Source organism: Poecilia reticulata, chromosome 9 (genome assembly GCF_904066995.2).
Source record: "Poecilia reticulata chromosome 9, P_reticulata-male-v2, whole genome shotgun sequence".
NCBI classification, from domain to species: Eukaryota; Metazoa; Chordata; class Actinopteri; order Cyprinodontiformes; family Poeciliidae; genus Poecilia; species Poecilia reticulata.
In genome coordinates, this window is record NC_088838.1 from 24,618,767 (window position 1) to 24,646,704 (window position 27,938).

At 38.4% G+C, this 27,938-nt stretch overlaps 1 protein-coding gene across 2 annotated transcripts in view; it reads right to left on the reverse strand.

Annotated features, from left to right (window-relative positions):
• Positions 1-27,938, reverse strand: part of rasgrf2b (Ras protein-specific guanine nucleotide-releasing factor 2b) — a 53,282-nt gene that overhangs the window by 6,115 nt on the left and 19,229 nt on the right. The window contains exons 2-22 of one of the 2 annotated variants that reach the window (XM_008418212.3): positions 26,484-26,590; positions 24,634-24,781; positions 21,728-21,817; positions 21,517-21,653; positions 18,583-18,699; positions 18,375-18,454; positions 16,353-16,546; positions 16,148-16,257; positions 15,951-16,069; positions 13,565-13,725; positions 13,419-13,485; positions 12,867-13,003; positions 12,375-12,457; positions 10,493-10,741; positions 8,119-8,211; positions 5,120-5,601; positions 4,361-4,486; positions 3,298-3,387; positions 1,912-2,018; positions 1,098-1,210; positions 900-960 (exon numbers count right to left, since the gene is read on the reverse strand). In XM_008418212.3, the coding sequence (XP_008416434.1) occupies positions 900-960; positions 1,098-1,210; positions 1,912-2,018; positions 3,298-3,387; positions 4,361-4,486; positions 5,120-5,601; positions 8,119-8,211; positions 10,493-10,741; positions 12,375-12,457; positions 12,867-13,003; positions 13,419-13,485; positions 13,565-13,725; positions 15,951-16,069; positions 16,148-16,257; positions 16,353-16,546; positions 18,375-18,454; positions 18,583-18,699; positions 21,517-21,653; positions 21,728-21,817; positions 24,634-24,781; positions 26,484-26,590 (2,871 nt within the window). The remainder of the gene's footprint in view (positions 1-899; positions 961-1,097; positions 1,211-1,911; positions 2,019-3,297; positions 3,388-4,360; positions 4,487-5,119; positions 5,602-8,118; positions 8,212-10,492; positions 10,742-12,374; positions 12,458-12,866; positions 13,004-13,418; positions 13,486-13,564; positions 13,726-15,950; positions 16,070-16,147; positions 16,258-16,352; positions 16,547-18,374; positions 18,455-18,582; positions 18,700-21,516; positions 21,654-21,727; positions 21,818-24,633; positions 24,782-26,483; positions 26,591-27,938) is intronic. The other variant, XM_008418213.3, reaches the window with a different exon arrangement.

Genomic DNA, 27,938 nt, shown 5'->3' on the forward strand with positions numbered 1-27,938 from the left:
ACCATGTCTCACTATTGGGGAGGGTGTGTTCAGGGCATGTGGGACATTTTGAATGGGATTTCATTCGGCTTTTTTTTTAATAAAGGGTTTTTTTTTTCTTGCCACTTTTCCACAGAGGTCAGATTTATTAAGTGTACAACAAATAGCTGTCGTGTCAATAGATTTTATCATCTGATCTATATTCAAACCTTGTGGTATTGTTTTATAACATAACTCTGCTTCAACGTCTCCAGAAATGTATCTATATTGTGTTTGCTGTGTTTCGTGATTTTCATGCAGCTGTTTGTTTACGAATGTTCTCCAAAAATCCTCTGAGGCGTCACAGAATAGCTGGATTTATACTAAGATGAAATTACACACAGGTGGGCTCAGTTTATTAGCTTCAGAAAGAAAGAGGTTGCAGCAAATTTTATTTTGGTGTATCAAAGAAAAAGGGGACTGAACAGAAATATGTATGACAAACTAAACTTTTTATTTGTAAAAAGTTCTGAAAAACATCCATGTTCATGTCGGGTCAGAAATTTGTAAATTATTTTGTCTTGCTCTATCAAATCAAATGCTAATTTATTATATTGAAGCTTGGTCTTGTTCTGTGACAAAATGTAAAAGCATTGGGGTATGAAGGGCATAAACGCCTTTTTCAGTTTTTCAGTGTTTTCGATTTAGAGAGTACAGTATTTTTGCAATGTTAATAATATATAAAGGCACCAGCAAGGTGATATAAAGCCATTAATAAAATTAAATGGTGTGTTATTAACTTAGGTTGTAGTTGACGAGGGCAATATTTAGCAACAAGGGTTGCTAATTTATCTTTATGCAGGGAATTATTGCTGGATAAAAATTTTACAAATGATTTATTTTCTCATAAAATCTGTCATTAAATGCTCTTGGTATCTCACCATCTGCAAAATATCCTCTATCCTCAACTGGGCATCCTCCTGCTCATCTTGAGAAAGGGCGCTGGGAGACAAAAAAAAATTAAAAGGACAAGAAAAGATGTTTATCAAAATTGAATTTAAAAGAATAAGCAACATCTGATGAAAGAGACGTATTGTTTCCTTTAATTCAGTTACTGGTGCAGTGTGCTTGTGTCACACCTTAATATGTTGGCAGTAGCTTTTCTCTCCTGGGGCAGGAGGTCTGGATCTCGCAGCACCTCCTCCAGCAGATAAATCACCGACATCTTCAGCTCCCCATTCATCTCAAAGTCCTAATCACAGAGACAAATAGACACATACACTGAGCGCATTCGTGCTGAAGACTCCAAACTAAAACCACTGTAGCTTTTCCACTCTGTCCAGCTCCAGCTAGTCAGGCATCTGGAACTAGCTGCGTCTCAGATATTTGCAGATGCTTGCACATTTTTCCAACCATCCAGAATCCATTCAGTCCTTACAGTCTTTACACCTTTTTATGCTGCAAATTCCCATTTAACTCCCACCTCAACTCTAGTTCAGAGGTCAGCATTCAATGTCTTTTTGCTCTTTAGCCACTAGAAGAGCAAAAAGAGCATAGTGTGTATTGGAGCTCTGCCGTGTGTTAATAAGCCTACTAAAGCTGGCATGTCATCGCAGAATTTTGTATTATTGAAGAAATGTACAGAAAACAAATCAATGCGATGAGCCTAGAAGGACCTCTGTGCAGAGTCAGGCAATTACCTTGATGTTCAATTCATTAAACAATGGCCGTTTAGCAGAGCGGTTGGTCAGTCGAGCCGGCTGTCCGGCTGAAACAGCAACAATATGCTGTGTGTGTGTGTGTGTATGTGTGTGTGAGCCGTTTATATTTTTCAGTAGAGAGCAGCGGAGCAGCAAGAGAACCCATCAGTCACCTTCTTTAATTAGACCGCACAGATGCATGAAAACAAGCAGGAACAGTCAGACCTGCACACAGCAGTGGGTGTAAACAAACCTGTGAGTGTTTGGAGACCCAGTGACGCAGCACATTGAGGACTCTGTTGGTTGCAGCTCTGCGGATGATGAACTCTTTATCACAGGTCCTCTCAGAGTTGGCAAACACTGCGAGGGAGAATGAACACAGGTGACAAAATTCCTCATGCATAAAGGTTTCATATCAGCAGCGTTGTAAGAGATTAGCTGTTTACCTGAGGCACATCCACAGGTCTCAATGTTATGACTGGCTTAGCATAAAAGTAAGCTAAGTTAAATGAAAAGCTGTTATGCGGTCAGAAAAACTAAAGAAAAAAATGAAAAATTATTTTTATATTTCTTAGCCGCTCTTCAAAATGGGAAAGAGAAGAGAACTTGCTGCCCAAGAAAGGCAGATATGTGTCCATTTTCAGAATTCAGGAAATGTTCTAAAAGAAATGATCTACTTCACGTTAACCTGCCCTTATCTTCAGTCAGAGCAAGAACTTAAAGTGAAAAGGAGAAATTTTTAAAAAATCTACTGAAGTCAGTTAAACTGGGATTTGGCATAAAACAGGAGATGAACATGTGGAAAAGTCCTTCCTGCTCATTTCTGGGTTCTTCTGATGCTGTTGGCAAGTTTTTCTTCTCAAAAATCTTTTACAGAGCATCGATTTATGGACTCCTTGAAACACCAGAAGACGTCAATTCTTTAAAATTGGAAGGTTTTTCAGTAGTATAATGATTTGTAAATTGTTTCACTAACTCAAAATCCAACCTCTTCAATAAAAGTTTGAACTGTTCAGTATGTTTGAGCTAAAGATTATTGCTAATGCACTGAAAATGTATTTATATTAGAGCTTTTTTCAAATATTTGCCAGGTATGACAATAAATGTGACCTGCACTGTATGTTTTTTAAAACAACTTTCACATGCAATACAGAATACAGAATTCCTTCAAACGCCTCTTTAGTGGCTTACGCTTTGCTATGGCTATAAGAAAAAAAATCTTCAAGCATTTATCATAACTTTAAATATTTTCTAATTTTATGTGAACGTCTGGTGGCGTTCCAGCACAGCATTGTTTATGCAACACATTTCAAGACTTTCTCATATTTATTTTTATAATATAACTTTTTTTATAATATACTTGGAACCAGAGAACTAGTACCAGTACAGGGTAAAATAAAGTGTCTCTGCTGTTTTGTTTCGTTGGTTTTGAATAAATATTAATGCTAAACAAATTAACGTTTGATTAAAACACAGGAGCTCCTTGTATTCGTCCTCACACGTGTGACAAATAAAAACCTGCACGGGCAAATAACTCTATATTTTAGTTTTCTAATTTTATTAAAGGTTATGCAATAAATCCCTCAGTTCAAAGCTCGGCAGTAGGTTTCTGTAGTCTGTGTGCCTTTTGTGTGTTTACCTGGTGGGGTACCATGTCCTGCTGCTGCAGTTGCAATTGCAAACGCTGAGGCAGGAGAGACGGAGCAGCGTGAATTCTCCCCAGACTGAACTGCAGACACAAAGACGCATAATTATCAGCAGCAGCAGCAGCAACATGGCTGCTTTTTTTCTGCTGCTGCAGTTCAAGAGGAAGGAGTGCATTAAATGACCTCTTCCGGCAGCACATCGGGAATACAGAGGCTCCAAATAAATCACTTGACGTTATGAGTCACAACTTTACTTAAGGATTAAAAGGTTGTCCGCTGAGATCATTCTTCTGTTGTAGTGAACATTATTTGTCGTTTTTATGTCAACCTTAATTACAGCCTGGCGATGAGTAATGTGTTTAATAATTGCACCATGAAAAAAATATGTATATAAATAAAAGAATGTTTTATTTATTTGGAGTTAAAAGATTTGAACTTAAAAACTGTGGAGCAACAAAAGACTGTGGAACTTTTTTATTTGGAAAGGTCAAAGTTTTAACAAATTGTATTCAGCCTAGTGAAATAGTGTCCATTTGCATTTTTAAAACACAATTTCACAGGGAACATTGTGTGACAGATTAGTTCTGCTGAGTTAAAGGTTATCTGAAAATGTAAAAACAATCCATTTCACAAATGTTTCACTCATCATAATTCTGCTTCAAATTTATGTTGAATATCAAGTTTCATGAGAAGATTTTATAAACAAAGAAAAACACAGGCAAGGCAGTAACTTTGTATCTAGATAAAAAGATGAATACAGCATTAAAATTACAGAAATCACAATCATCATCAGTCTAAAAACAGTGATTCAGTCTGCAGCAATTCAGTCTACAGATTATCATGCAGTCTAATAGGATCACTGCATAAAAAACTACTATTTTAAGCATTTTTAGTTGATCAGTTCTTGCCACCATTTGGGTTTGAGTTTTGTGTCAGGCTGCTTCAGCAGAAATTTTGATCGGCTCACTAACCGGGCGGTGGCACAGCGCTGCCAACCCGGCACCAACCTGGTGTAACCGTGTGCAATAAAGCCCACAAACACACCCACGGATTTACCTCCAGGCTGTCTGTAGCGGAGGTGGCGTGGTGTGGACGGAGAGCGACACGGAGACATGTCTCCCGCCTCACTGCTCTGCGGAGACTCTGGGATGATTTTCTCCAGCGACACGGATTCCAACACAGCTAGACAGGAAGTTCAGATCAGGAGAAAAAGCACAATAAATGACAGCACTGCTTATAATGATGAGCATTAATGCTGCAGTTACACCGGACAAGAAAACTTTTTTTATGTAATTATGATCTTTCTATTGACACACTATATATTTATTATTTGCAAACATTGGTTTGGGATTGTACCGACTTTCTACATATCTGTTCCAAATATATTTGACTAATTTTAAAGGAAACATGCATTTAAGAGAGATGGATGACATATTCAGAAAAAGACACCGACCAGAACAGAAACAGTTATACATTTCTGAATATACTGGAAGCTCAAAAATGTTTACTTGTAGAAATTATCTTACTTGTAAAGAACATCTGTCTTACTTGAATGGCATGTTTGGCATGTTTTCTGATCTTTCTTATTTTAGACGTGTTACAGAAGAAAGTTCCTACTAAACTGTCTGCCTAAATCCTTTCAAGTGGGAAGCTGAGGGTTTGATTGCAGATTTTTCTCCTGCCACATGATGATGTGCTCAAATGCGTCCATCTGTGAGTGCGGCTAGGTGAATGTAGCTCTAGCATAAAGAGCTATTTTCCCTTTGGACACTTGGAGGTTGTGGTAAGTTTGTGTTGAGGGAAACTTCGACATACTTCTCCGAATGCTCCGCCTCAGTTTTCCACAGAAAGGATCGATCCGCGGAGCCTCCTCCCCATCGGCTGCCGAGACGGGACTCTGGTCAGGCGAGGAGGGAGTCGGAGGATCCTGTGACGGCTTGCAGTTGTTGGGAGGAGGCGAGGTGGAAGAGGAAGGCGGAGAGATCGAAGTCGGGGTTGGGGTTTGAGGCGTCGGAGTTTGAGGGGTCTGGGCAGAAGTGGGGCTACTGGCAGCTGACTGGGAGCTGTTGTGGTTGAAGTTTGAGTTGGACAGGGGAGACGTCAGGTCGAGGCCTCCCACCCTGGCAGTGATAGGGGAGTGAAGAGAAAGCTTTCGGATCCGGACAGGGGAAGAGGTGCGGGACTGGATGGACAACGGAGGAGGAGACGAGAACTTGCGGCAGAGACGAGGAGATCTGTCGTTCGTGTTGTCGGTGCCTCTGTTGTTTTGGTTTGTGGCAAAAAACAGCTCCAAGGACCTGGAGAGAGGAGAGAAACAATAAGTTAGCAAAATGATAAGATATTAAAAAAGCAATAAAGAAAGAGTTCAGGGGAGAAAAAAAGAGAAAACAAACATAATTGCAGAAGTGTGGAAGATTGTTCTCTCATTATAAAACTTTTTTCTTTTAGAACAGTTTTCATAACAAACAAGAGGAAAGTTGTGTTTGGGCTGAGATGTTTCCTTATAGTGAAGATTTTCCAGAGAACTGGGAGGGTGTGAAGCTTCCCGTTATTAGATTTCTTCAGCGGTTTGTATTGAGTGGACAAAGGATGTTAGAGCCGTGACAGATTCTTTATCCACCTCTCCAGTTCACTGAACTGACAAAATAAAACCATTTTCCATTTTACCCTGGCTAGCTTTAATTCCCCCCAATGTTTAAATTCATACCTTTTTAAAACATCAGAAATATTATCGCTTTGTACAGCCAGGGCGATTACGCAGCTTCAATAAAAGCGGTAAAAGGCAGACAAGTGAAGATGAACTTAATACTGCTCTATTAATGTCGAGCCCACAGACAGTTATCATCAGTTTATCCCTGAAAGGCTTTATAGCAGCTGTCAAGACGGCTTGGTTTTTACGGCCTGACACTGCTCACGATCAGTTTTCACTCTCGTTAGAGTTTGTGTTGTGCAGTTTATTTCCACAAAGATGATGTGATAGGTTTGAAGGAGTGCAGACTGGTTCACATTTACACTTGTAGGAACACACAAATCATAATGTTTCTTTAAAATAGCCAGCATGTAACATCACATTTATTAGGTAAATATCCACATACACTTTTACAAACTTAATCTCAAACTGTAAACTGGAGAAAGACCCAGCGTTTTTAATTTATTGGGGAATTATTACAATGTTAGGAAGCAATAGTTAACAAACTCACCTAAGGAACAATTAAAGTCTGTTCAATTAAATTGGATTAGAACTGAAATATCCTTTATTGTCCAACGGGGGGGAAACATTGAGCATCAGGACATCATTTACTCTACCTCTATAACATTTTATGAAATTGGAGCACAAAGAGAATTTGGACATTCTGCTTTGCAAAGTCTCTCCAGATCATCTAGACTAGAGTTTTCTCTCATGTAGCTTGCCTCTCATCTTTTAGAGGATTTATGCATGGGGACCACGCTGGCCCTGGAAGGCATTGATTTTGTGTTTGATGAACTGTGTTGAATAGGAATAGGAATAGGAAGAGATAGAGACCTGGAGTGGCCTAGTCAAAACCTGGACTCATTACCCAACTCAGATGCTATATTGTGATTGTAAACAGGCCTCTTCTGTCTGCTTAAAAATTCTCCAGTGTTGCTGAATTTAAAAATTGTCCAAAGAAGAGAATACCATCACCGTGATGATCAAAACTCTTTTACATGTTTTCACACATGCATGGTGGGAGTTTTTGCTGTAAAAGGCAGCATAACTAGTTATTGGGTTTGGGTTGGATTTCTTCTTTACCTTCTATCAGATCTGTCAGACTACTTTAAATTTAAACATGCAGGCAGAGATTGTTACAAAGTCTGCTGTCAGTGAATAGTGATGTAATAATCATCTTGACATTTTGTGAATACAAAAATAAACTTTTGCTTTATTGAAACGATTTAATATTAATTTGATCAAATACTAACCAGCCATATTGTCACTTCATGAACATTTAATTGTTCTAATACTGTATTACCAAGTAATTTGTTGATGGATGCTGGATGACAATAATGTGAAAAGTCAAAAAATTGTCATTCTGGTGCTTAGTATGTAATTTCTAATCTCATAACTATAAATGCAACTGTGAGCAATAATAGCAGAGAGTAACTGTAGTTTATGTTTGTTTACCCATGAAAACAATACTAAATGTTTATGTAAAACTATTATAGATCAGAAAATATGGATATCTTCTAATATTTAAGGCCAGGAACATATTAGAGTCAATCCGTGACTTGCGTTTTCGACAGATAGATGTAAAAATCTTCCTTAGGTCTGAGAGTCACCACAGGTTTGGTGTTTGATTCTGTGCCAGAAACATAAAAGCTGTTGTCAAATGGAAAATAAAACATTTGGTTATTGCAGTTCAGGGAGTCGAGTCAGAATTGGTTTATGGGTAGAGTTATCATGCAAAGGCAAACACAGGCATCTTCTGTTTGTGTAGAAATCTCTGACCGATGCAAACTTAAGGTGATTAATATCTTACTGATTTAATGATTTGTTGGAAAGAAAACATGTAAAGAAAGTAATATTCCATTGAGAAAACATGCTTTTGGATTAATGCAGACTTTACACATTAAAATATATTCAGATTTCCCTTCATTTCTTTATTGTTGTGATTCATTATAATGTCAGAGACAGATAGAGAGTTACAATCCCAGTAAATCATTGGGATAAATTCTCAGTCAGGATCAGTAAAAGCTGGAGCCATGCATTAGTTCAGTATCAGACCATGACCAGAAGAGAGAAGAAGAAGACAGGAGAAAGTGCAGCAGAGTCAACAGAGAAAAGACCAAGTTACTTGGACTGATCCATGGCTATCTTCTTGATCTTCAGACTGTAGTCAGGACAGATGGATGAGATGGACAGACGGTCAAATGAGTGGCGCTGCACCCTGGAATATGTGGGGACAAGAGAGACGGATGACAAAACATGATTTAATGTCGGGATGGAACGGTTGGATTGAGACAGAAATCCAAGCGACACAACAGAGATGGAAGATGGTCAGAGGGATGATGTTGGAAGAGTGATTAATTAATCTCTCTTGGAGGAAAGTCGTGCCTGAGGAAGGAGCAGACACTGTGAATCAGAGAACAGCAGGGCACAGGAAATATTCAGACTCCTAAGATAATCACATGGGAGGAAACCCAACCTCAAAAAGGCTCATCATTTTACTTCCAAATGTGTAAATATTTATATATGGGCATATTACATACATATTTATGTGTGGAGATATTTCATCTCAGTCCCTGTGGGAATGAGATGTGGGGAAGAATCTCTCCCCTTGTAGGAAAGAGTTGGAAGCAGTTTAACTGTACTGGGTAATTTATTTTCTGGAGAATCTTCAGTTTCAGTTAAAACCAGATATATTTTTCAAAGTGAAACTTTTCTTACTTTCTGACATCAAATAAACCTTTTTTGGTCACGGTCAGTTAGGATTTAGAGAGATTCTTATTACCTTCTTGCATTTATTTTCCCAAATCTACTAGAATTACTATGCCTTTAAAGAATTAGTGAAGGCCAAGCTGATGATGCGATGGCTTCATCAGCTCCAGCAGGTGACAACTGGAATCACAAGTTGGCAGACTTTGACACTCCCAGAAGATCTATGAGGAACTAACTGCCCTGATGCGAAAGGAAACTTCTTCTAAAAACAAAATTGCTCTGAATTCTCTGCAAATATGGCGTTACACACAGACACCACCAATACCGTTTATCCTCTCTGTATTCACAAAATGGAGACTCCAAAAACAAAAGAAGACAAAACTAAAGTACCAAAGAGATTGTTCATGGAAAGAAAATGTCTTGGAAGGATTTTATAATTTAAACAACGTTTAAATGCAGGGATGCAAGGTTCACCTAGCGCAACAAGTCAAATTACCCCAAAAATGGAGTGATAATTTGATTTTAATTTGATTTGAGTACTTTATTATTTAAAATACTTGATAGCTAAATCATGAGCCTAAAAAAGCTCAAAACGGAATCTTGACTGTCATCTTATGTTTGTTTCAAAAGGGAGAATTATGTATTTTTCTGGAACATAGAGCCATTTTATAACACAATAAAGTTGCTGAAGTTACCTTCAGTTGTAACAACTGAAAAGAAGTTTGTCTTAGTTTGACTTTGCCTCCGTCTCTTTAAGAAGCTCCTAACCTTTCATCACAGTAATGCTTCTCCATGATGCTGTTTAAATCAGTTTAAATCTAGTATTGGACTGAGAAGTAGTCTGTATGATGAACTCAGCAGACTCGCAGCTCCATCAGGTGTTTGCTAACATCTGACACTAGAGAATAACATTATAGCAAGATAAAAAGCTCAATAAGTCGATTTGACACAATACCCACCCTTCCATCTTTTAAAATTACCCTGTTTCACAGTCACGTCTCTATCAATGCAAAATTGATTTTACTTCTAGTGTAAGTGATTAACTTAAAATATAGATTAATAATTATATTTAATTGTTCTTACGGGTAAATCAGATTTGACTAAGTGCGAATTGATGGCTTCACCTTTATAAAACACAACACATTGAATGTGCATCTCTACTACTTATCTGCTTAAAGCAAATCCTAAAATAACCTTCCCCTCCTCCATGTGAGTAGCTTACCAGAAAATTGTTAAAATAATAAATATATGGTTTAGGCAAAACGTGCTTTCTGTACAATACAGCTTTAATTTAATCTCTTTGAAAAAAGCATGTATTAAATCTTAAAATCTAGAAAAACTGCAAACATGCAACTCTCTTTCTTGTGTGCCTCTAATGCTCAAGTGCTTCCTTCTTGTTCTCATCCAATGAAGGCAGCCACAAGTCATGACGAGTTAAGTTACTATGTCCTTTGGCACAAAAAAAACACAAACTTTTCCAGTCAAAACCCAGAGCTGAGCAAAAACGTGGAGCATAAACACCCTGCTCTGATGCAGCCAGAGATATAATGAAATTTAGATTGAAACATCATGTGACACACAGCAGAATTTTATGTTGATGCCAAACAAAATTTGTTGAGGCATCTGTCCTGCTGGCCCTTCAGATACAAACATTGTTTGTTCAAGCTGGTCATGTGTAAAATCAAAACCCGATTCTTATATTTTAATGAAAAATAACCCAATCCCTGCAGTAAATGTGTGTCGTATGACCAAAAGCATGACTGCATATTTGTATGTGTAAATTGCAAGACCTGATGGGTATGGAGGAAAAGGGCTTCTTGTAGATGTCAGCCAGTTTGTCCATGACCACGGTTGCCGTGGTGAAGATCCTGTACGTGTGCAGGAAGGTGTTCAGGAAGTCTATAGAGAGGAAGCGCAGGTCGGTCAGCCGCTCCAGCAGCCGCTCCACACTCGCGTAACGGATCTGGGGGACCTTGCAGGAGTTGAGCGTCTTGCTGAAGCAAATGTCAACATCATCTTTATGGAGGCGCACATCGGATCTGATGGATACACACACACACACGCACGCGCACATACGGACACAAACACAAAACAGCATGTGGGTGACTGAAGGGCAGCTCAGCAAGAAAAATGCATTAAATGCAACTGAGCAAAAATAAGGTTATGCCAATAAAGAGAGAAATAAAAATGAAAACTATAAATTAAAAGAAACCAACATAAAACATAAAACTTTGACTTAAAGCAATTACTTTTTCACAGGAGCATGGATCTAGTATCAAAATAGTCACAAAAGTTTTAGACGTAGAAGCATCTTGATAATTGTGATTATGATTGTGACATGCTCTTCTGAGTGTCCATATTTTCAAACAAATCAGTGCAGACGACAACAGACACATTTGTCTCATCTCAGTGAGGTTTTCATTTCTATAACTAAGCATGGGTTGCCATGAGATTCTCATGTCATTATATCCCTGGATAAAATGACAGTAGTTGCACAAATTTGACATATTATCATAAACATTTAAAAGAAGAAAATATAAGAGGATGCAGCTGTTTTTGCTTTAGTCCCTTCTCTAAGGTTTGGTGCTTTTCCATTTTTCGAGGGAAGAAAAAAAGAGAGCCTTCTGCAAAGGGATGTTTTGTACTTGCTTTGATTTGAAGTAATTTTGTTATTATTTGTCTGCAGTGCACATTAGCTACATTTGGCTATGGGGTTGCAATAAATGGTTTCAACCAGCAGGAGGTCAAATTTAAAACCACAAAGCGGGTAAATTGCACAAAATGTCCTCCTTTACTCCACATAGTAACTCTTTCTTCCTTATTTTCTTGAAGAGTTTAAAGTTTTACATGAAAATCGTGCACGAAGGCAGGATGTTAAATTAGTCAGGCTGTCAGCATGGGTTTCGTCAGCTTTTTAACAGACACGGATGCTCACAACTTTCAAAACAGCATTAACTTTATAATGAACTCATTTAGACTCATTTTATATTCCTACTAACTGACTCGTGAGAACAAAGTGTAATGGAAAAAAGCTGTGCTGAGCAACGGGTGGCAGAGGGGGGATCAGAGTATGCAGAAGAAAGTAAAAACTAAGATAAAACTCTTAGTCTTGGAATTCTCATTAAAATAACTAAGCTTTACTAAAGGTACAGCCCAATGGAGATTCTGGAGCAGCCTGACATTTAACTTTTTAACCTGTAGCTCTAGCTCAGAGGTCAGCAACTCCAGTCCTCGCGTTCAAATACCCTGCAACTTTTGGAGGTACAGCCCAATGGAGATTCTGGAGCAGCCTGACATTTTACTTTTTAACCTGTAGCTCTAGCTCAGAGGTCAGCAACTCCAGTCCTCGCGTTCAAATACCCTGCAACTTTTGGAGGCATCTGTGCTCTAACACACCTGAATCAAACAAATTGTTGATGATCAGGCTTTTGCAAAATACCAGAAGTAAATAAGCCTTTTGATTCAGGTGATTTTGAACAAGGATGAATGCAAAAGTTGCAAGACATTGGCACTCAAGAGATATCACAAACTGGCCCATGCCTACTTAAAATCCAAACTTGTGTCAATTTTGAAACTAATTTCTCTCCGCAGCACTTCAACTTTGAACATGCAGCTTGCTCTAGGTGCATAGCATGAAGATATGTGTGCTTTCCTTCACACAAAGATACTTACTTGATCATATGAGGCACGGTGACTTTAGAGTTTTCCTCAAACACACTAGTCATCAGGCCATTACAGCGGATATTATCGATGCACTGTAAATACGCAGAGAGCAACAATTAACCAAAGACAAAATATTTTCTAAACATTATACAGACAACTGGTGGAGAGAGCAATAGAAAACATCCCAAAGTAGTTTGACCTGGTTTTATTGTTTTCCTCCTTTAAATTATTACAAAGATAGGATTAATAAGAATATGTTAAGACAAGAAAGCAATTTATAAACCCGTCATTGTATTCTAGGTGACAAGAATTAATCCACTGTGACATGCTTGCACGCTGTTACCTTGTTTGCGAAGCACAGAGGCAGCGAGCCCAGGGGAACGGCACCACACTCTGTTTACTCATCACTAAGCCCCCTCAATGCCCAGCGGAGACGTGCTCTTGCCGTTTAGAGGTGTTCTTGTTATTATGTGTTTGTATGGATCTGTGTTGGCGTATTACCTGGCTAATATCACTGGTCCATGCAGCCTTCTCCTGCCGCGACGGCGCCAGCAGCACCACAGTAAATGAAGGCAAGTCTGACGGCTCCACCACCAACTTAAAGTCCAGCTGACCAAACACCTGACCAGCCGTTTTAGCTGCAATACAGGGGAAAACAATCAGCGTTTTACACTACAACACACACCTAGATGGATAAGCTCCTAAATATTTATGAGGAAAACAGCAGCACTGGAGGTTCACTAGGCAACTCTTCGTCTGTGCATTGCTGAGGATTAAAGGTAAAATGGACCGTGAGAATCCACACGAGTGCCTCACTCTTTGCATTTATGTGTGTAATCACCAATCCTAGATTCAAAATGAATTTTCACATAAAGAAGTTACAGTTCTATAATGTTAAAAGATCATACCATGATATTTAAAGGGTGAACGTCTGATATTTAAAGGAAATTAATTATTGTTTGACATCTAATTAACCTTCAAAAGAGTTCAAGAGTCTGAATAACCCGATATGTAGGAGGTATTCAAGCGAAGAAAAGGAAACACTGTTCTTACATTCGTCATCAGCAGCATCTGGTTCCTCTATGAGTGTGCAGTCGATAAGGGACAAAACTCCACCTTGCTGTTAGAAGAAGAAAAAATATATATTCTAGATTCTTTTACGTGTATTGTTGCAGAACACAGTGTAACGGTGATGTCACCTTCAGGAGGTGCAGTTTTCCACCAGAGCTGCGAGTGCAGACTAGAAAGTGCTTTGTGAAAAGAAAACACTGTCGCTCTCCCTCTTTCTTCAGGGAAAGGGAGCCGAGTCGGACTTTGCTGAGTTTCCCTCGCTCCACGGACGGCAGCTGGATCAGAGAGCCTGTGGAGCAGGAGCAGTGTAGGATTATATAACACATCATTAAACTGACTGAAGAGAAGACACACACACACACTGATTTGATCCATTTATGTGATTAAAATTAAAATTCCTGCAATTGTTAGTTGAGCCTCCACAACATTTCTTTGAGCGTCACAGCAGCGGCTTCTCATTCTTCCAACAAACTTGCAAATGCTTTTAGACATGCACCAATTGCTTCCACACATTGCTCTGCTGCTTTATGACAGTGTTATATAGTTATGTCAGTCAAAATGAACAATAGCTATGAATGAATGCTAATTAGTCATTCCCTGTAAAAGTCATCACATACATATGTCGTTGCATACAATTTATTTTTTAAATAGTTGTCAAAATCTGCCAACTTTTTCTTCATCATTCTTTCCTTCCCAAAACTGATCAACTTCTGTCAGGAAAAATTTGGTTTTCACTGATAATATTGTTTACAGCTGTGCACAGTTTAGTCCATCGGTTGATTCTTGTGTTTGTTGTGAATAAGTTTATGCTTTTCTTTTACACAAAGCTGTGAACAAATTCAAACTGCAAATCATATGTGTTTAGTGCCTTGTATTTATTTACTTCGCTAAATGCAGATTTCAAATAGCTACGCAAAGACTGTAAAGTGCTGTCTTTAGAAGTTTTAGGGTGTGTCACTAAGATCTGATCTCGACATGAATACTTGCTTTTGAGGAAGGAACTATCCATTTTGTTCTAACTGTTTTGAAAAATGTACAAGATGTTGTGCAAATGTCAAACATAGATGTAGGACTTGCACAAAGTGAGAGAAAAACAGTAACATAAAAGTAAACTGGACTAAACTGAATTTTGGGGGGCATATTTTTACTATAGTGAGGCTCTGAATGGACAAATAGATAAATGGATGGACGGACGGACGGACGGATGCTAAAACCAAATTCCACACAATTGTAGATTAAGTGGAAACCATCTTTCTTGAATGCCTTTCAGTGTTTAGAGATTTTTTTTTTTTTGTGGATTAAAAACACGATCCAAATTAGAAAAAAAACAAGCCACTTCTGATGAGTCAGCTACAGAGGGAAAAACTCAGCCTGATTTCCTAGGACAGTTTAATGTGTCTTTAAAGACTTGTAGATCTCTCCCAGCCCACAGACTTAACAATAAAACCACCGACAGGTAAATTAAATCGACTATTTGGGTACAACACATTGTTCTGCTGAGAAATCTTGGTTCCTGGCATCCATCACCTATTTCAAGGCGGCACCACTCCCAGATGACGTCGTGCCTCCTCAACAAGACTGTGTGTTTCACCACACGGTAGAGACAGCTCAACAAGCATAAGATCCTAATCTGTAGGATCAACTGGTAAACCCAATCATCAAAGGGAAAATCCTGCAACCCACAGTCACCTGCTGCTATTTTCCAAGAGCCAAACACCACAGGATGCCCACAAAGGTTCTCTGTAAATGCCACAAGGGGCTGCGGCTGTTTTTCACAGCAGAACATCAGACAAGTAGTTTCATTGCCGCTGCTAAATGAGAAAATCTTATCCAATTTTACCAATTTGATAATTAATGTTGTTATGAAACAGTAGGAAGCCGTTATTAGGTTTCTACACTTTGAATTAGAATTAGAGCATTCGGGATGAACACCAGAGTCCATATTGAATTAATGTAACTCAATAACTTCTCAACATAATTCAGTTTTGAAAGATTGTGTTTTTATAATAGCTACTTGTTGCTTAAGGTGTGCAGGGGTATGTGGAGTAATAAAAGTAATTGAGTGGTTTTACTTTGTTAGACCAGGCAGAGCCTATGGTGAAATCCTGCACGTGTTTAGTTGCATTCAGATGTGGGGTAACAGACCCAGGGGGAAAAACCAAACACCAAAATCCAGATTTCGACAGAATCACATTATCTGCACAGGGAAAGATATAGTGGCCCTATTGCTACTGGAGCAATAGCAAAACCAGTCAGTTATGTGCATGAGACATGATCCCAATGTCTTGATGAGGTTTAAAAAAAAATCACTTTTGGTGTCTGTAGGAGATCCTCTGGCTGCAGCTGACAGCTGTCCAGCATGTGAGGCATACAGATGTTACGATACTGGGACAAGAGCCCAATACAAACAGCTGCTATCGCACTATTTTAAAGAAACAGCATAAATCACAGCAAACAAGGAGTTTTCTGAATCAAACCACTAAAGAGCATTGCTGTGCACCGATGAAGACTCACCCTGCCTGACGAAGGTCTGGCTGGTGTCCAGCAGGATATCACAGCCTTCAACAATCATCCTCTCAATGGCCAGGTTCTTCCGGATGTTTTCTGTGTCGCTAACCTCATCGTGCATCACTCTGGATACACAATAATCCAGTTATTTCAGTTTTTATAATCAGAGTGAATAGAAAAATGTTGAGTCTTTCAACACCTACCTAGATAATTCCTCTAATTTGGACTTGGCAAACTCAAGACTCTTGCGCTCCACATGCTCATGAGGTGTGTGGGCCAGGAGTTCGTGTAGTGTTATGATGTAACGGGGGATCTTTATGGAGGAAAGAGCATTATGGAAAAGCAAAGTTGAGTGGATATATACATCTAATTCAGTTGTGCAAAAGTGTGGCAGAGTTTATGATCTACCTGGAACATCGGGTATGTGAGAAAAGTCTCGAGCATCCTTCCCTCACAGGCAGCGTTGGACTCGTACTGTTTCAGCAGTTTGTCGAAGTCTCTGTTCTGCTTACAGTTGGCTAAAACCTGAAGGCTGTACTGATGGTTACGCACAAACTCCTGGTAGATGTTTAGCATGGGCAGCAGGATGTCAAACAGGTCAGCTGGAGGTAAAAACATACAATATAAATGCACATGCAGTCAGTACCTGCAAATTGTGTCCAACACAAATCCATTGTTTTTTTTAGGACATTATCTGTCACACTGTCAGTAGGATGTTTGCCACAATATTTTTGGTAATAGCAATAATTTGCATATTTATAAACATTCATTCAGTTGCATTTTTTTTCTATCCAATGACTTTAACTGTGCAGCTCTTTCACAAGCTGCACGGATTCATGTTGCACATAGAATTAATTGTTGTTAATTTTCTTCAGTGTTTAACGTTTGTGTGCTCAGTCATATAAAATAGGAAACTATAAACATAAAAGCAAAATATTTCCAAGCATTATTTTTACTTAATTCAGCTATAAAATGATAAATCAGACTGCGAGAAGAAAATGTCCCCTCGGTATTTCTTCAGCAGAAGCAGCAGAGTCCAAATGTTTTATTAGATATACTGAAATTTTAATGTCCTTACTAGAGTACATGCAGTACATAATTTATGAAGCTTAACGATGCACTGAGAAATTGTCGGGTGATTAGAAATTCATACATTTCACCTTAATCAGCCCTGACCAATGATTGGAGTGTTGAAAAGTCCAAAAATAATATTTTTCTCCTAAATGGTGAGCATGCTGGACTGACCACTCCCTGGTCAAGCTAACAACTGTGTGTCCTCGGTGTGTAAAGTTGGATAGTTTCACAAGCCATTTAATTTTCTAAGGGTTTCATTCAGGCTGCATGATAGTAAGAGCAGATAACAGGAAGACTACATGTATTAAAGCAAAGTTGCTTTTTTCTATACTTTGAGCTTTCAATCAAGGTCCGCCATGGAAAATATAGCATTTTGTTATGTTATCAACCTTTTGCAAATCTAAAGGTTATGGTAAACATATGCATTTTCTAGAATGTACACACTGCGTTAGAAATGTTAGCCGCACAAAGATGGTAACTGCTTTTATAATTTGCTAAAGATTTTTAGGATTAAAATCTCTTACCATTTTCTCTTTGTTTTAAAACAACTGTGAAACTTTTCTCAAACAAAGGGTGTGACATCACGGTTTTTTTCATGAAATAAATAATTAACACTTGCTCACAAAAATTAGCTTTCTACTAAATTGAAGCAGAAATTGGCTAAAATCAGTATTGGCAGATCAAAAGAGGTGAGACATTCAGCCCCTTCAACTCTTAATTAAGTCTATTTAATAAAAAATAAAAAAGTAACCACAGTCTGAAACATGTTTAGCCTTCTTAAAATGTATTTATGACCTGAGAAGGGGAAAAAAGAAATTTATGAAAAATAAAAGCTGCACAGATCTTTTTGGTGAAAAAAAGGACTGGCTGCATAATGAGGGGATCTCAAACATGTTTTCTACAACAGTAATTGACTAGAAAGACGTCGGTGATGAAATGTCTACATCCAGATTCCGCTTGAAAAGAAGAGTCACATCAGGTCGACAAGTTTAATCAGCGCTCTCCTCTATGTTATAATTTGTCACCAGTAATTTGCTGCCACATCTGTCGGCCGCCTGTCTCCAGGGTGATGCTTATCCGCTCAGGGGTCTTTTTTTAGGGGGTGAGACGGTGAGAAGCTTCTGGTCTGGATGGTTATTGTCTGTGAAGACAATGAGTCTGCTCAGTGCAGACTGAGATAGGAACATCTGGGTTTTTGTGAATAGGACTAAGTGACATTAACAGTGACGTCTGGTCTGAATAGAAAATATTGAAGCGGAGAATCGCTACAAAGCCGACCTTCATGCCTTCAGCGAGCGCGGTTATGGATTGTGTTTGTGTGCTCTGCTCTGTGTGTGCAGGCGAGTGACAGCTCACCCAGCACCAGCGTTGGCCAGTTGGCGATCCTCGCTTTCAAGCCTTGATGGAAAATCTCATGGAGGAACATAATGGTCTCACTGGGAACATATTGAAAACGCATTAATAGTGACGACTTTAGGGAGATTTATAGAAAAGCAGAGAAGAGTTTTTTGGTTTTATTTTTTAAAAGTAACAAAAAGACATATTCAAACATACACCAACACACCTGTTGAGGAAGATGCTGCTCACATCATCATGGCTGATGGGAGGTTTCTTTGAGCTGGCGGCCATTCTCAGAGGTCTGAGGAAACAGTTTACCAGGATGTAGAGCTGGTGGACATACCTGTCACACACACACACACGAGTAAAAAGAAATATGAAAGGTTGTTCTGCAAGATATCCTAATATAGTGGTATCACAAGTCATACTGCAAAAAAAGAGAGGCATGCAATGTGCATCCTGTAGAATAGGGCTCCCAGATGTGGTAATGCGCACACACCTCCAAATTGTTTGGGACCTTCTTCAGTCCCAAACAGCCTGGGAACATATTGTTTGGGACCTTCTTTTGTCCCAAACAGCCTGGGACTGAAGAAGGTTGTGGGTTTTTGTAGGTTGAAATTTGAATACAAAATACATTAGCCACCATAGCCTGCCGTAATAACAAATTTTGCAATTACATTTTGCATTCTCTGCTGTAATGACTTGTCTACAATGCAACTGGAAAATATTCTAAATATCCCAAATAAAATACATAAAAAGAATAATTAAAATGGAAATGGAAAACCACACACAACAGAAATAATAAATAAAATGAATTATGATGTATCTGTAAACAAAATAACCCTTCAAAAATACATCAGAATGGACATTATGAAGCTTCTTTTAATTTATCATGGGATTGATTGATTGATTTCTTATTGCACCAGTTAAGGAGAAGAAAGGGTTATGTGGTTTAAGATCTGACTTTACAATTGTGCAGTGCAAACTGATTCAGGGTTCAGAGTCTTGCCGTAATCAGTGAAAAACAGACTTTTGCTTTTGTGTCCATCACTCCTTCTTACTGCAAATGCTAAGATAAGATACAGGGTACGTATCGGGTTATTCAGACTCTTCACCCTGTGCTACGTTCAGACAACTCCTGTCATCTGGATCATTTCATCCTGCTGATAAATTGATGAATTTTAATGGTGCCTTCATTCAACGTGAGCCTAAAACAGATGGTGAACGCACAGAAACCATCCATGTTTCCAAAGAACCTTTGCAGACTGTCAATAAAAATCATGGTGCAAATGCAACACCTGGTGTTGTGATAGGCAGCAGTTTGCTGTAAGATTTTAACAGGATTGTAGTGCACAATGTAAAACTGTAAACTCTGGAACAAAAAACAACAATTACAGAAGCTTTTAAAACAATTGGATGTCATCATTTACATTAGTTTGCATAAATGTAGCTTTAATAAGCTTAGCTTTTAAACACGACAGAAAACAAACATAAACACATTATTTAAAATGAACCTGACCAGCTCCAACAAGAGCTCTCAGTTTTGTTGCAAAAGTTTTATTCTTACTTTTAAAATTACATTTGATATTTTTAGACTAAATAACCTCAACTGGATAAGCTGGAAAACGAGAAATTATTTATTGTAACTAGTATTGCGATCACAATATTCTACAGTAATATTGCTATAACTTGATTATCTTCAAAACATCCGGCTCTAGCAGGGACCCACAGTTTATTTTTCCACCACAGGTGTGTTACAAATAAACTAATTTTGATTTGATTTTTGATCTTGAGATCAACAAGTCTCTATAACAAAATAATGAATCAGAAAGCTTGTTAAAAATCTTTACAACAAGTGCCAATAATTATAAAGTATTACATCAGTTAAAATGCATGGTATCGAATGTAAGCAACAATTTAAAAAAGTGTCAGCTCATGTTAACTTAACATTAACAACTGCAGTTTGTTTAAAATTATGCTGCCACAATCTTTACCAACACTAGAAAAATGATTTATAAAATAGCAGAGCTGAAATCATTGGCTCCCAGTTTGCAAAACGATACATTTTAACGTCTTGTAGCTGGATTTTTAAGGCACTGAATGGTCTTGAACCTACATTTTCTATCTGTTTCTCAGGTCATCAGAGACTTACAACACTTTTTGTTTTGATGACCTGAACTAAACAAGGAGAAGCAGCATCTAGTTTTTGTGTTATTGAAACAGGTTCCTGAAAGCCTGAGGTGTTCAGAAACTACTGACACATTTAGGTCAGAATTGAATCAGGAAGGATTTAAAATGTATGGTCATCATTTTAATGGTTTAGTGAAATTAAGAAATGTTTTAAACAGGACTATAGTTAAGTTGTTTTGTTTGTTTGTTTTTCGGAAAATGATTTTAACATATGTTTAAAGTTGTGATTATTTCAGAGTTAACTTGTTTCAAAGTGATGGGAGAGTCATAAAAGGAAGAGGAGCAGGTGGAGAACGGATGCCTTCTGGTCAATCTAACAATCTGAAGCCGATGCATTTTGTCAGGTCCAGTTTTAGTATTGCCCATAAAAATCCAGTCTGTTGCCATCCTAGATATCATGGGAGATCATTCATAGAGCTTCATCTGCAGTCGCCAGACCAGCCACTTTCTTAGTGCAAAACGTATGTTCAACCACGGATAAAAGTGAATAATATACCACTGAACAATTTTAAACAATGAAGCTGTAAAATAAGTAAATTATACATGATGCTAAAGTTTCTCATGCAAAATGTTGCATGACCAACCAAAAGTTCTTCCTTTTAATCTTTAATTGTGTTCTCAATATTATTAAAATTCAAACATGTTTTTTTTCTTCTTTCTCTTTTCTTTCTTTAATAAAGAAAGCTCTCCAGGTAGAAAGTCTTAATCTCCAAGTCTTAATCTAGCACCAGATATTATTTTACAATATTAACCAAAATCAGTCCATATAACAACCACCTTGAGAACTCTGTGATCTCTCTGCTGCACTCCTTCTGCTAATTTGACTAATTCAAATGTGTAAAATTAAATCTAAAGTGAAATTACATTTACAGAGCCACCAAACTGTTATCAGACTATTTCCATAGGAAGATAACCATGACCATTTAGATGCAGATTGTGATGTTGCTCGAGGCATAATGTATTTACATACTCTGTCTCTGCCTCCACCATATTGAAGACGATCTGGTTCCTCTTCCTCATGCTCTCAGCATGCGGAGAGCAAATGTAGTCCTGGACAATAATTTTCCACTTCCTGCGACACAGCCAGCCCCGCATGAAACTCTGAACCTGTGGAAGGAAAAGGTTAAAGGTAAATGCACATATGAGAAATAAGAAATAAAAGTGATTGTAATAATATTTACCTTTTTGATCTTTTTGATATCTGGGTCTTCATTCTCGTGGTAGACGTGATAAGGCCGCATCCGCTCCTTGGTTTTGTTCAAAGCTACAATCTTTTAAGAAAAGAGATTTCGGTCCAGATTCAGAAATTATTGCCACGTAAAACAGCAGATGCACAACAAATCCCTTTCATTATTTATTAGCAGGGATATTTATTAAAATAGGATTTCAGAGTATTACGTAATTAACAAAATTAGGATGCCCCACTTTTGCTTCCAGCTGATTCCCTGAATATTTCTAGTGGAGAGTGTGCTCAAAGAATCGTTGGTGTGTTTATAGCAGATACCAATCAGACTTCCTCATCACTGAAAGCCTTCATTCAGAGCAGAGAGCAAGGGAAAAACATGGAGGACAGCTCGTTCTGGCTAACAGTAAACACGTTCTGGCTAACATTTGGACAAGAACAGCAACATTTTCTACTTAAGAAAAAAAAAATCTTCACAGATTTATGCACTCCACTGTGACATTATTTAACCTGTTTGTTTCTACTTTCAACCCAATTAACAGTATCTGCTTCTGACATATGTGGTCGAGCTCGAGTGATAAAACCAAACACATTTTCAGTTACACTTCATCTTTATTTTCCCATTTGCCAGAGTTAACATGCAAATTATAGCAAAGAAGAGCCAGTCTGCCAAGTCCTGAGTGTAACACTGGCTAGTTTGTTTAAATATTCATAAATGCAGAGCAATACACACACACACACGCACACACACACACACACACGCACGCACGCGCACACGCACACACACAGAATAAAACAAACAAACAGACATACACCACTATGTTTTAATGAGATTAATAACCACCTGCACATTTGCTCTTAAGTTCTAATCCTTTTTTCATGAGCAGCTTCATTAAACATGCAGATGTTTTCTACTGCAAAATAACTTTCATTAGTATTGTTTTATTATCATCCAGCAACCCTGAATCCTGGCAATAAGATTCGCCAAAACAACACACATTAGACAGAAGTGGAAGTGGCACACTTGTTGCTCAAAGAGAAATTTACAGCAGTGAGTGCGTCATTTCTTCTCAAAGACAAGATTGCACACGTGAGCTCGGGTGTTTAGACTAGCGATTACTGACACAAATGAGCAGAGACCAAATTGGAAACAACAGCAGAGCTTTGATTTATTGAGAGTTTACCAGCTGGACCATTGAACAAACAGCATCCCCCCCTTTGAACAATCGTTATTCGCAGCAGAATGCAATTTTGAACGAATCCCTGTAACATTAGGAGCAACTTTGGAGTTCTTTCTGGTTTTGTCTGAGGCAGATGTGCATTTGCATCATTAGAAGTAAGGAAGCTAATTGAAAATCTTCCTTTTTGTTTTGCAAAAAAAAAAAAAAAGTTCAATTTGCTTGATTAACTGTAGAGGAATTAAATCTGATAAAATCTACTGTAATTTAAATCATGTTTAGACAATCTGCACACAATCTATTAAAAAAGAAGGTTATAAAGTTATGACTGATTGGTGGATGGCATTAGCCACGAGTGTTAACACAATTAATCTCTTTTCAAATAGTTTGTTTTACTTTTCTGTACACAGAAAAAGCATCACTGTTGAGTTTCAGCCAGTATTTCTCAACCTAATTTACAGCAACATGTCCTGTAAGGTTTGTTCAGGTTTGCTGACCTTTTGGTGGAACCTCACAGATAACCAACAGCGCTCAGAGTAAACGCAGACTTTGCAATGATCGCTCACAATGAGGCTGCGCCTGCCTCTGTTTGACTTTCCTAATCATTACAATAACATTACAATGTCCTAAACATATTTTATTCATCTGTTGTCTGCCAACTGTTTGTAACATCTTAGCTGTTTAAAATTGGCAAAAGCAATATTTTTACAGGTTCTGGCCAGCCAGGACCTTTTCCACTGCAATTTTTAAAGCATTATGGGAACACTTATGTTTACTAAAGCAAAATGATGCTATCAATCTAGTTAATGCACACAGCTAACTAGATCCTGTTAATCTGTGCGGTGGGGAAAAAGAGAAAGGGGAATCATTTTGATTAACACTATTGTGAGGGTCTGTTGGGTTGTATGTGTTCACACAAACGTGTGATTTATCGGGCAGCGACGGCTGCACAGAAACAGGACGCGTTCGATGAGCTGGGCTGTCTGTGAGGACGCCAATCAGGTATCTTTATTGAGGGCCTCCTACACCCAGAAGTGACCGAGTGCACCCACTCTCTCACTGCCAAGAATACAAACGTAGAAAACAACCCACAGCACGCACACCGACACCGACATGTACACTGTATAGGTTTATTCAAATGCTTTCTTTTTGCTTTCACCCTTTGTGATTTGTTAAAATGAGAACACAATGCTGTGTGGGCAGGATGGTGAGTAACAGAATATAGAATATGACTGGGAAATAGAGGGAAAATGTTTATGCAAGAGTCCTGTTGAAATGCCTTCTAAGGTTTTTATCCTATGATTTTATCTGCACGGCTTCGTAATGTTGCAGCGCTGTAAAGTACTTGGTGTTTCAAACTCCTTTTAATATTATTGGTCCCGGATTTCCATTGAAAATGATTTGTATCGCTCTCCTGTAGCAGAAACGTGCCTTGAGGGTCAGAAGTGCAATAAGAGTAGAGACATAAGGCCATCCAATAAACCGTAGACTGAAGGAGTTGTTTTAATGGAAAGCACTAAATCAGCTGTCCAAGTCTATTTGTAAAATCCTTTAATTCTCTTTATTTAGATGTTGCAATTTTAAAATATGCACACACATTGTGCATATTTTCTAAGGACAAATGTTTAAAAGCGAGGGTGAAAAAGTAAAAAGAATAAACTAAATAATTTTGAATAAAACCATGTTTATTCAAACTGCCCTACAGTCATAAATGCGTGTTATCTACCTCAGATTTAAGTCTTTCAATTTCTGTGTCCTGGTCCTCCAGCTGAGTGCGGAGCTGATTGGCAGCCACCTTCTCAGTCTCCACAATTTGCACAAGGTGGATGTATTTCTGCATCAGCACTTCTCGCTCAATAATTATGTCAGAGTAGCTGTGAAAAAAGAACATTTTATATTATAAAAAGCAGCTTACATACTCATGAGAATGAATGTCTTAATCACTGAGCTTTTATTTATCCAACCATCCACATTTTTCTAATGTGGAATGATCAAACAGTGAATTAAAACTTTTTAAAACTGGCAGAGTAAAAATAATCTCAGCTTCATCAAGTACCAGAAGTATTGAAACCTTTAGAGTAAAAAGCAAACACACATCTCCTCCCTCCTGCACCAAGTCCAAGATCAGTGTCAAATGACTGAATTTTTTTTGTTTTTTTCTGAAAAATTTCAGTTGCATCTGTACGGAATGTGCTTCCGTACATTTGAAATGATTCTGAAGCAGTAATTTATATTTGTGTAAACGGTGTGAGAGCTGCGGCATCGATGTAGTAAAAGCAAAACGTAACAGACAAAGCTGCATGAAAAATGAAAAACATTCTGTAATGATAAGGAGGAAATTGGCAACCAGCTGCTACTAATCACGGCACATTATCACTGGTTTATGGCTGTGTGTTGCTCATATCAAGGAGGACAAACATCAGTAATAACTGTAGGGCAGTTGCTGTTGCCCAAGAATATGGAAAGGATTATAAACCACTTCTAAATTATGTGGATATATTTATAGGATTAAATAAATATATTTCCAGAGTATGTGCACTCTGGGAAAAAACCCAACTCAGCTGGACAAGGAGACAGTGGAGATGCTCTGTGATCAGAAGGACCTACAACTGAACCTGTTTCTAAAAACCACAGTAGATACTGGGTTCTACAAGGCATGGATCAGAAAACTATCTTTTTGAACTATAAGTTAAAAAAGTTAGCATGGCTGAGGGTATTTCAGTGTTTTAAAGCCCATGACTTATGTGGAGAGATGTTTTTAATCCAGAGGATCTGGTGAGACTTAGAGCAGAAGTCGGTGTGGTTTCTGCTGTCAAAGCCCATCCATTTCAAGATTCCCGTTATTTTCATTTCAAAGGTGATATTCGACATTCTTTTGTCATAACAGCTGTTTTTTATTTGATTGTTTCTAACATCTTGAACCATACTGCAACCAACAATGTGTTCCTGGCAACTCTTCAGATAATTTCTCTTTTTTAAGACATTCTCTAAAAAAAAAAATATCCTTGTGTGTAAATTATCCATTTAGTACATCAGCAGTTTCTTAAATACTCAGTCCAAAACCTTGCAAATCTATGACATAACATAATTACACTAAATTTCCTACCACCTTTGAAAATTGTAGAAAAAACATTTGTAAAACAAAATGAAATGCATCTTAACTTTAAAGTTCAATCTTTAATTAAGGAAACAGTAAATATGAGGTAAAAGTGTCTGAACTCAGATAGTCAGATTCCTCCCTCACATTTAACCTGACTGAACCACCGGGTAACCGCACCTGTCCTAAACATGCTTTTTATGCGGCTTTTGGTTTGATCAGAACCAGTTCCAAGTCAGAAAAAGTCTAAGACAAGATTGACTAGTAGTATCTATATTATCAGATGAGAGGGTTCTCACTCTTCTAAAATACGTTTAGCCCCAAGAATATGTTAAATCCCGCTTCTTTAAACCAGCTTTGGGTAAATTAGACATGATTACTCATTAAAGTTAGATTTGACCAAATCCTGATGTAACGACAGGAATACAACTTTAACTTTAATGCTTATTTGCATCAAAAGTACTTATCGCTTTATGTACCTCGCCTGCTGGATGGCCTCCACCCATTCATCACACTCGCACTCTTCATCCGTCCGCAGCTCCAGAGATTTCTGTCCATCGTGGCCAAACACAATCAGGAAGTAATGCTAAGAGGAAAAAGAAAGGAGACTTGATCAGAAACGTGACGCTCCAACAAATAACAACGTGTTGTTCCAGTTCATATACATAAATGTTTGACTGGTGGAAATGTAAAAGTATCAGAAGTTTGGACTCTGCATGCCAGTGATATAGTTCTCCTGTTGCATGAAGTTTTATTGCAGTAGACTTCATCACCTTGAAACCACTAATCTTGTCAAAGAAACAAAAACAGAGAAAGTCAAAGGTGTGGATTTCTAGATTAAGACTTCTGTTCCCGGATACCATTCTGAGTCATTTGAAATGCTTTTTTAATTTACTCGACAACAACCTCCATACGCAGCCCTAAAAGACAGACAGAAAGACACGCTGAGGTAGGACTGGTGGCTCAACACAGCAATTTGCTCACTGAAATAAAACATGGAGTGTCGCCTGCGCTTCCCCTCTCCAGCAGCCCATTATCATCACCATCAATTAGCCTGTTCTCTGCTGGTCTCTTCCCTCCCTGTCTGTTTTGTATCAATACGAATATCTGTGTGAATTTCTCTTAAAAAAAACAAAAAACTCTCCCACACACGGGCACATGCCACCACAAGCAAGTACAGAGACACACAGCTACAGTAGAACACACACGCATGTACATGAGCGCTGTGTGAAGTGATAGAGGCTTTTATTCAAATGGTGTTGTCCTGGGGCAGTGGGTTACCAGAAGAGCTGCTATTTTTAGTCAAGGAAAACTGAACTCAGAGAAGACTGAACTCTGCATGGACTTTCTGTCCTCCTCTCCTGCTCACTTCATCCATCCATCTATTTCCTCCTCCCTCTCCAGTTGCAGTTCACCTATCTTCCCACTCCACCTCCTCTGCCCCGCTCAGCCAGCATCCTCGCTCCTCTTGTTGTCGAAACCCACTCCTCCTCTTCCTCCTACTCCATCTCCCTTCACCCTTTCATCTCTTTATGTTTCTTTCTGATAGGGAGGACTCAGTGAACCAAAAAGAGTTGAGAGAGGAGACGGTTGCCCTGTAGGTTTGTAGACAGGCTTCAGCCCCTGCAGTGGGGAAGGACCGGGAACTGAGGAGAGCTTATTGAAACGTGAACATTTTAGAGACCCTCCTCCATCTTTATCTGCACCTCCATCATCCCCGTCATGCTTATTATGTATCTGTCACTTCAATTCGCCACCTGGCTGCGTGTCACTACATCAACAATAATCTAAGCTCCGATGGGGAGAGAGACAGAAAGAGACGAGGGCCACAGTTACGCAATGAATCTTAACCAAGTACATATTCCTAAACTGTGTCACCTCCCAACAAGAAAACATTTCCATGGCAACGCAACGTTTGACGGTTTGGCCATTTT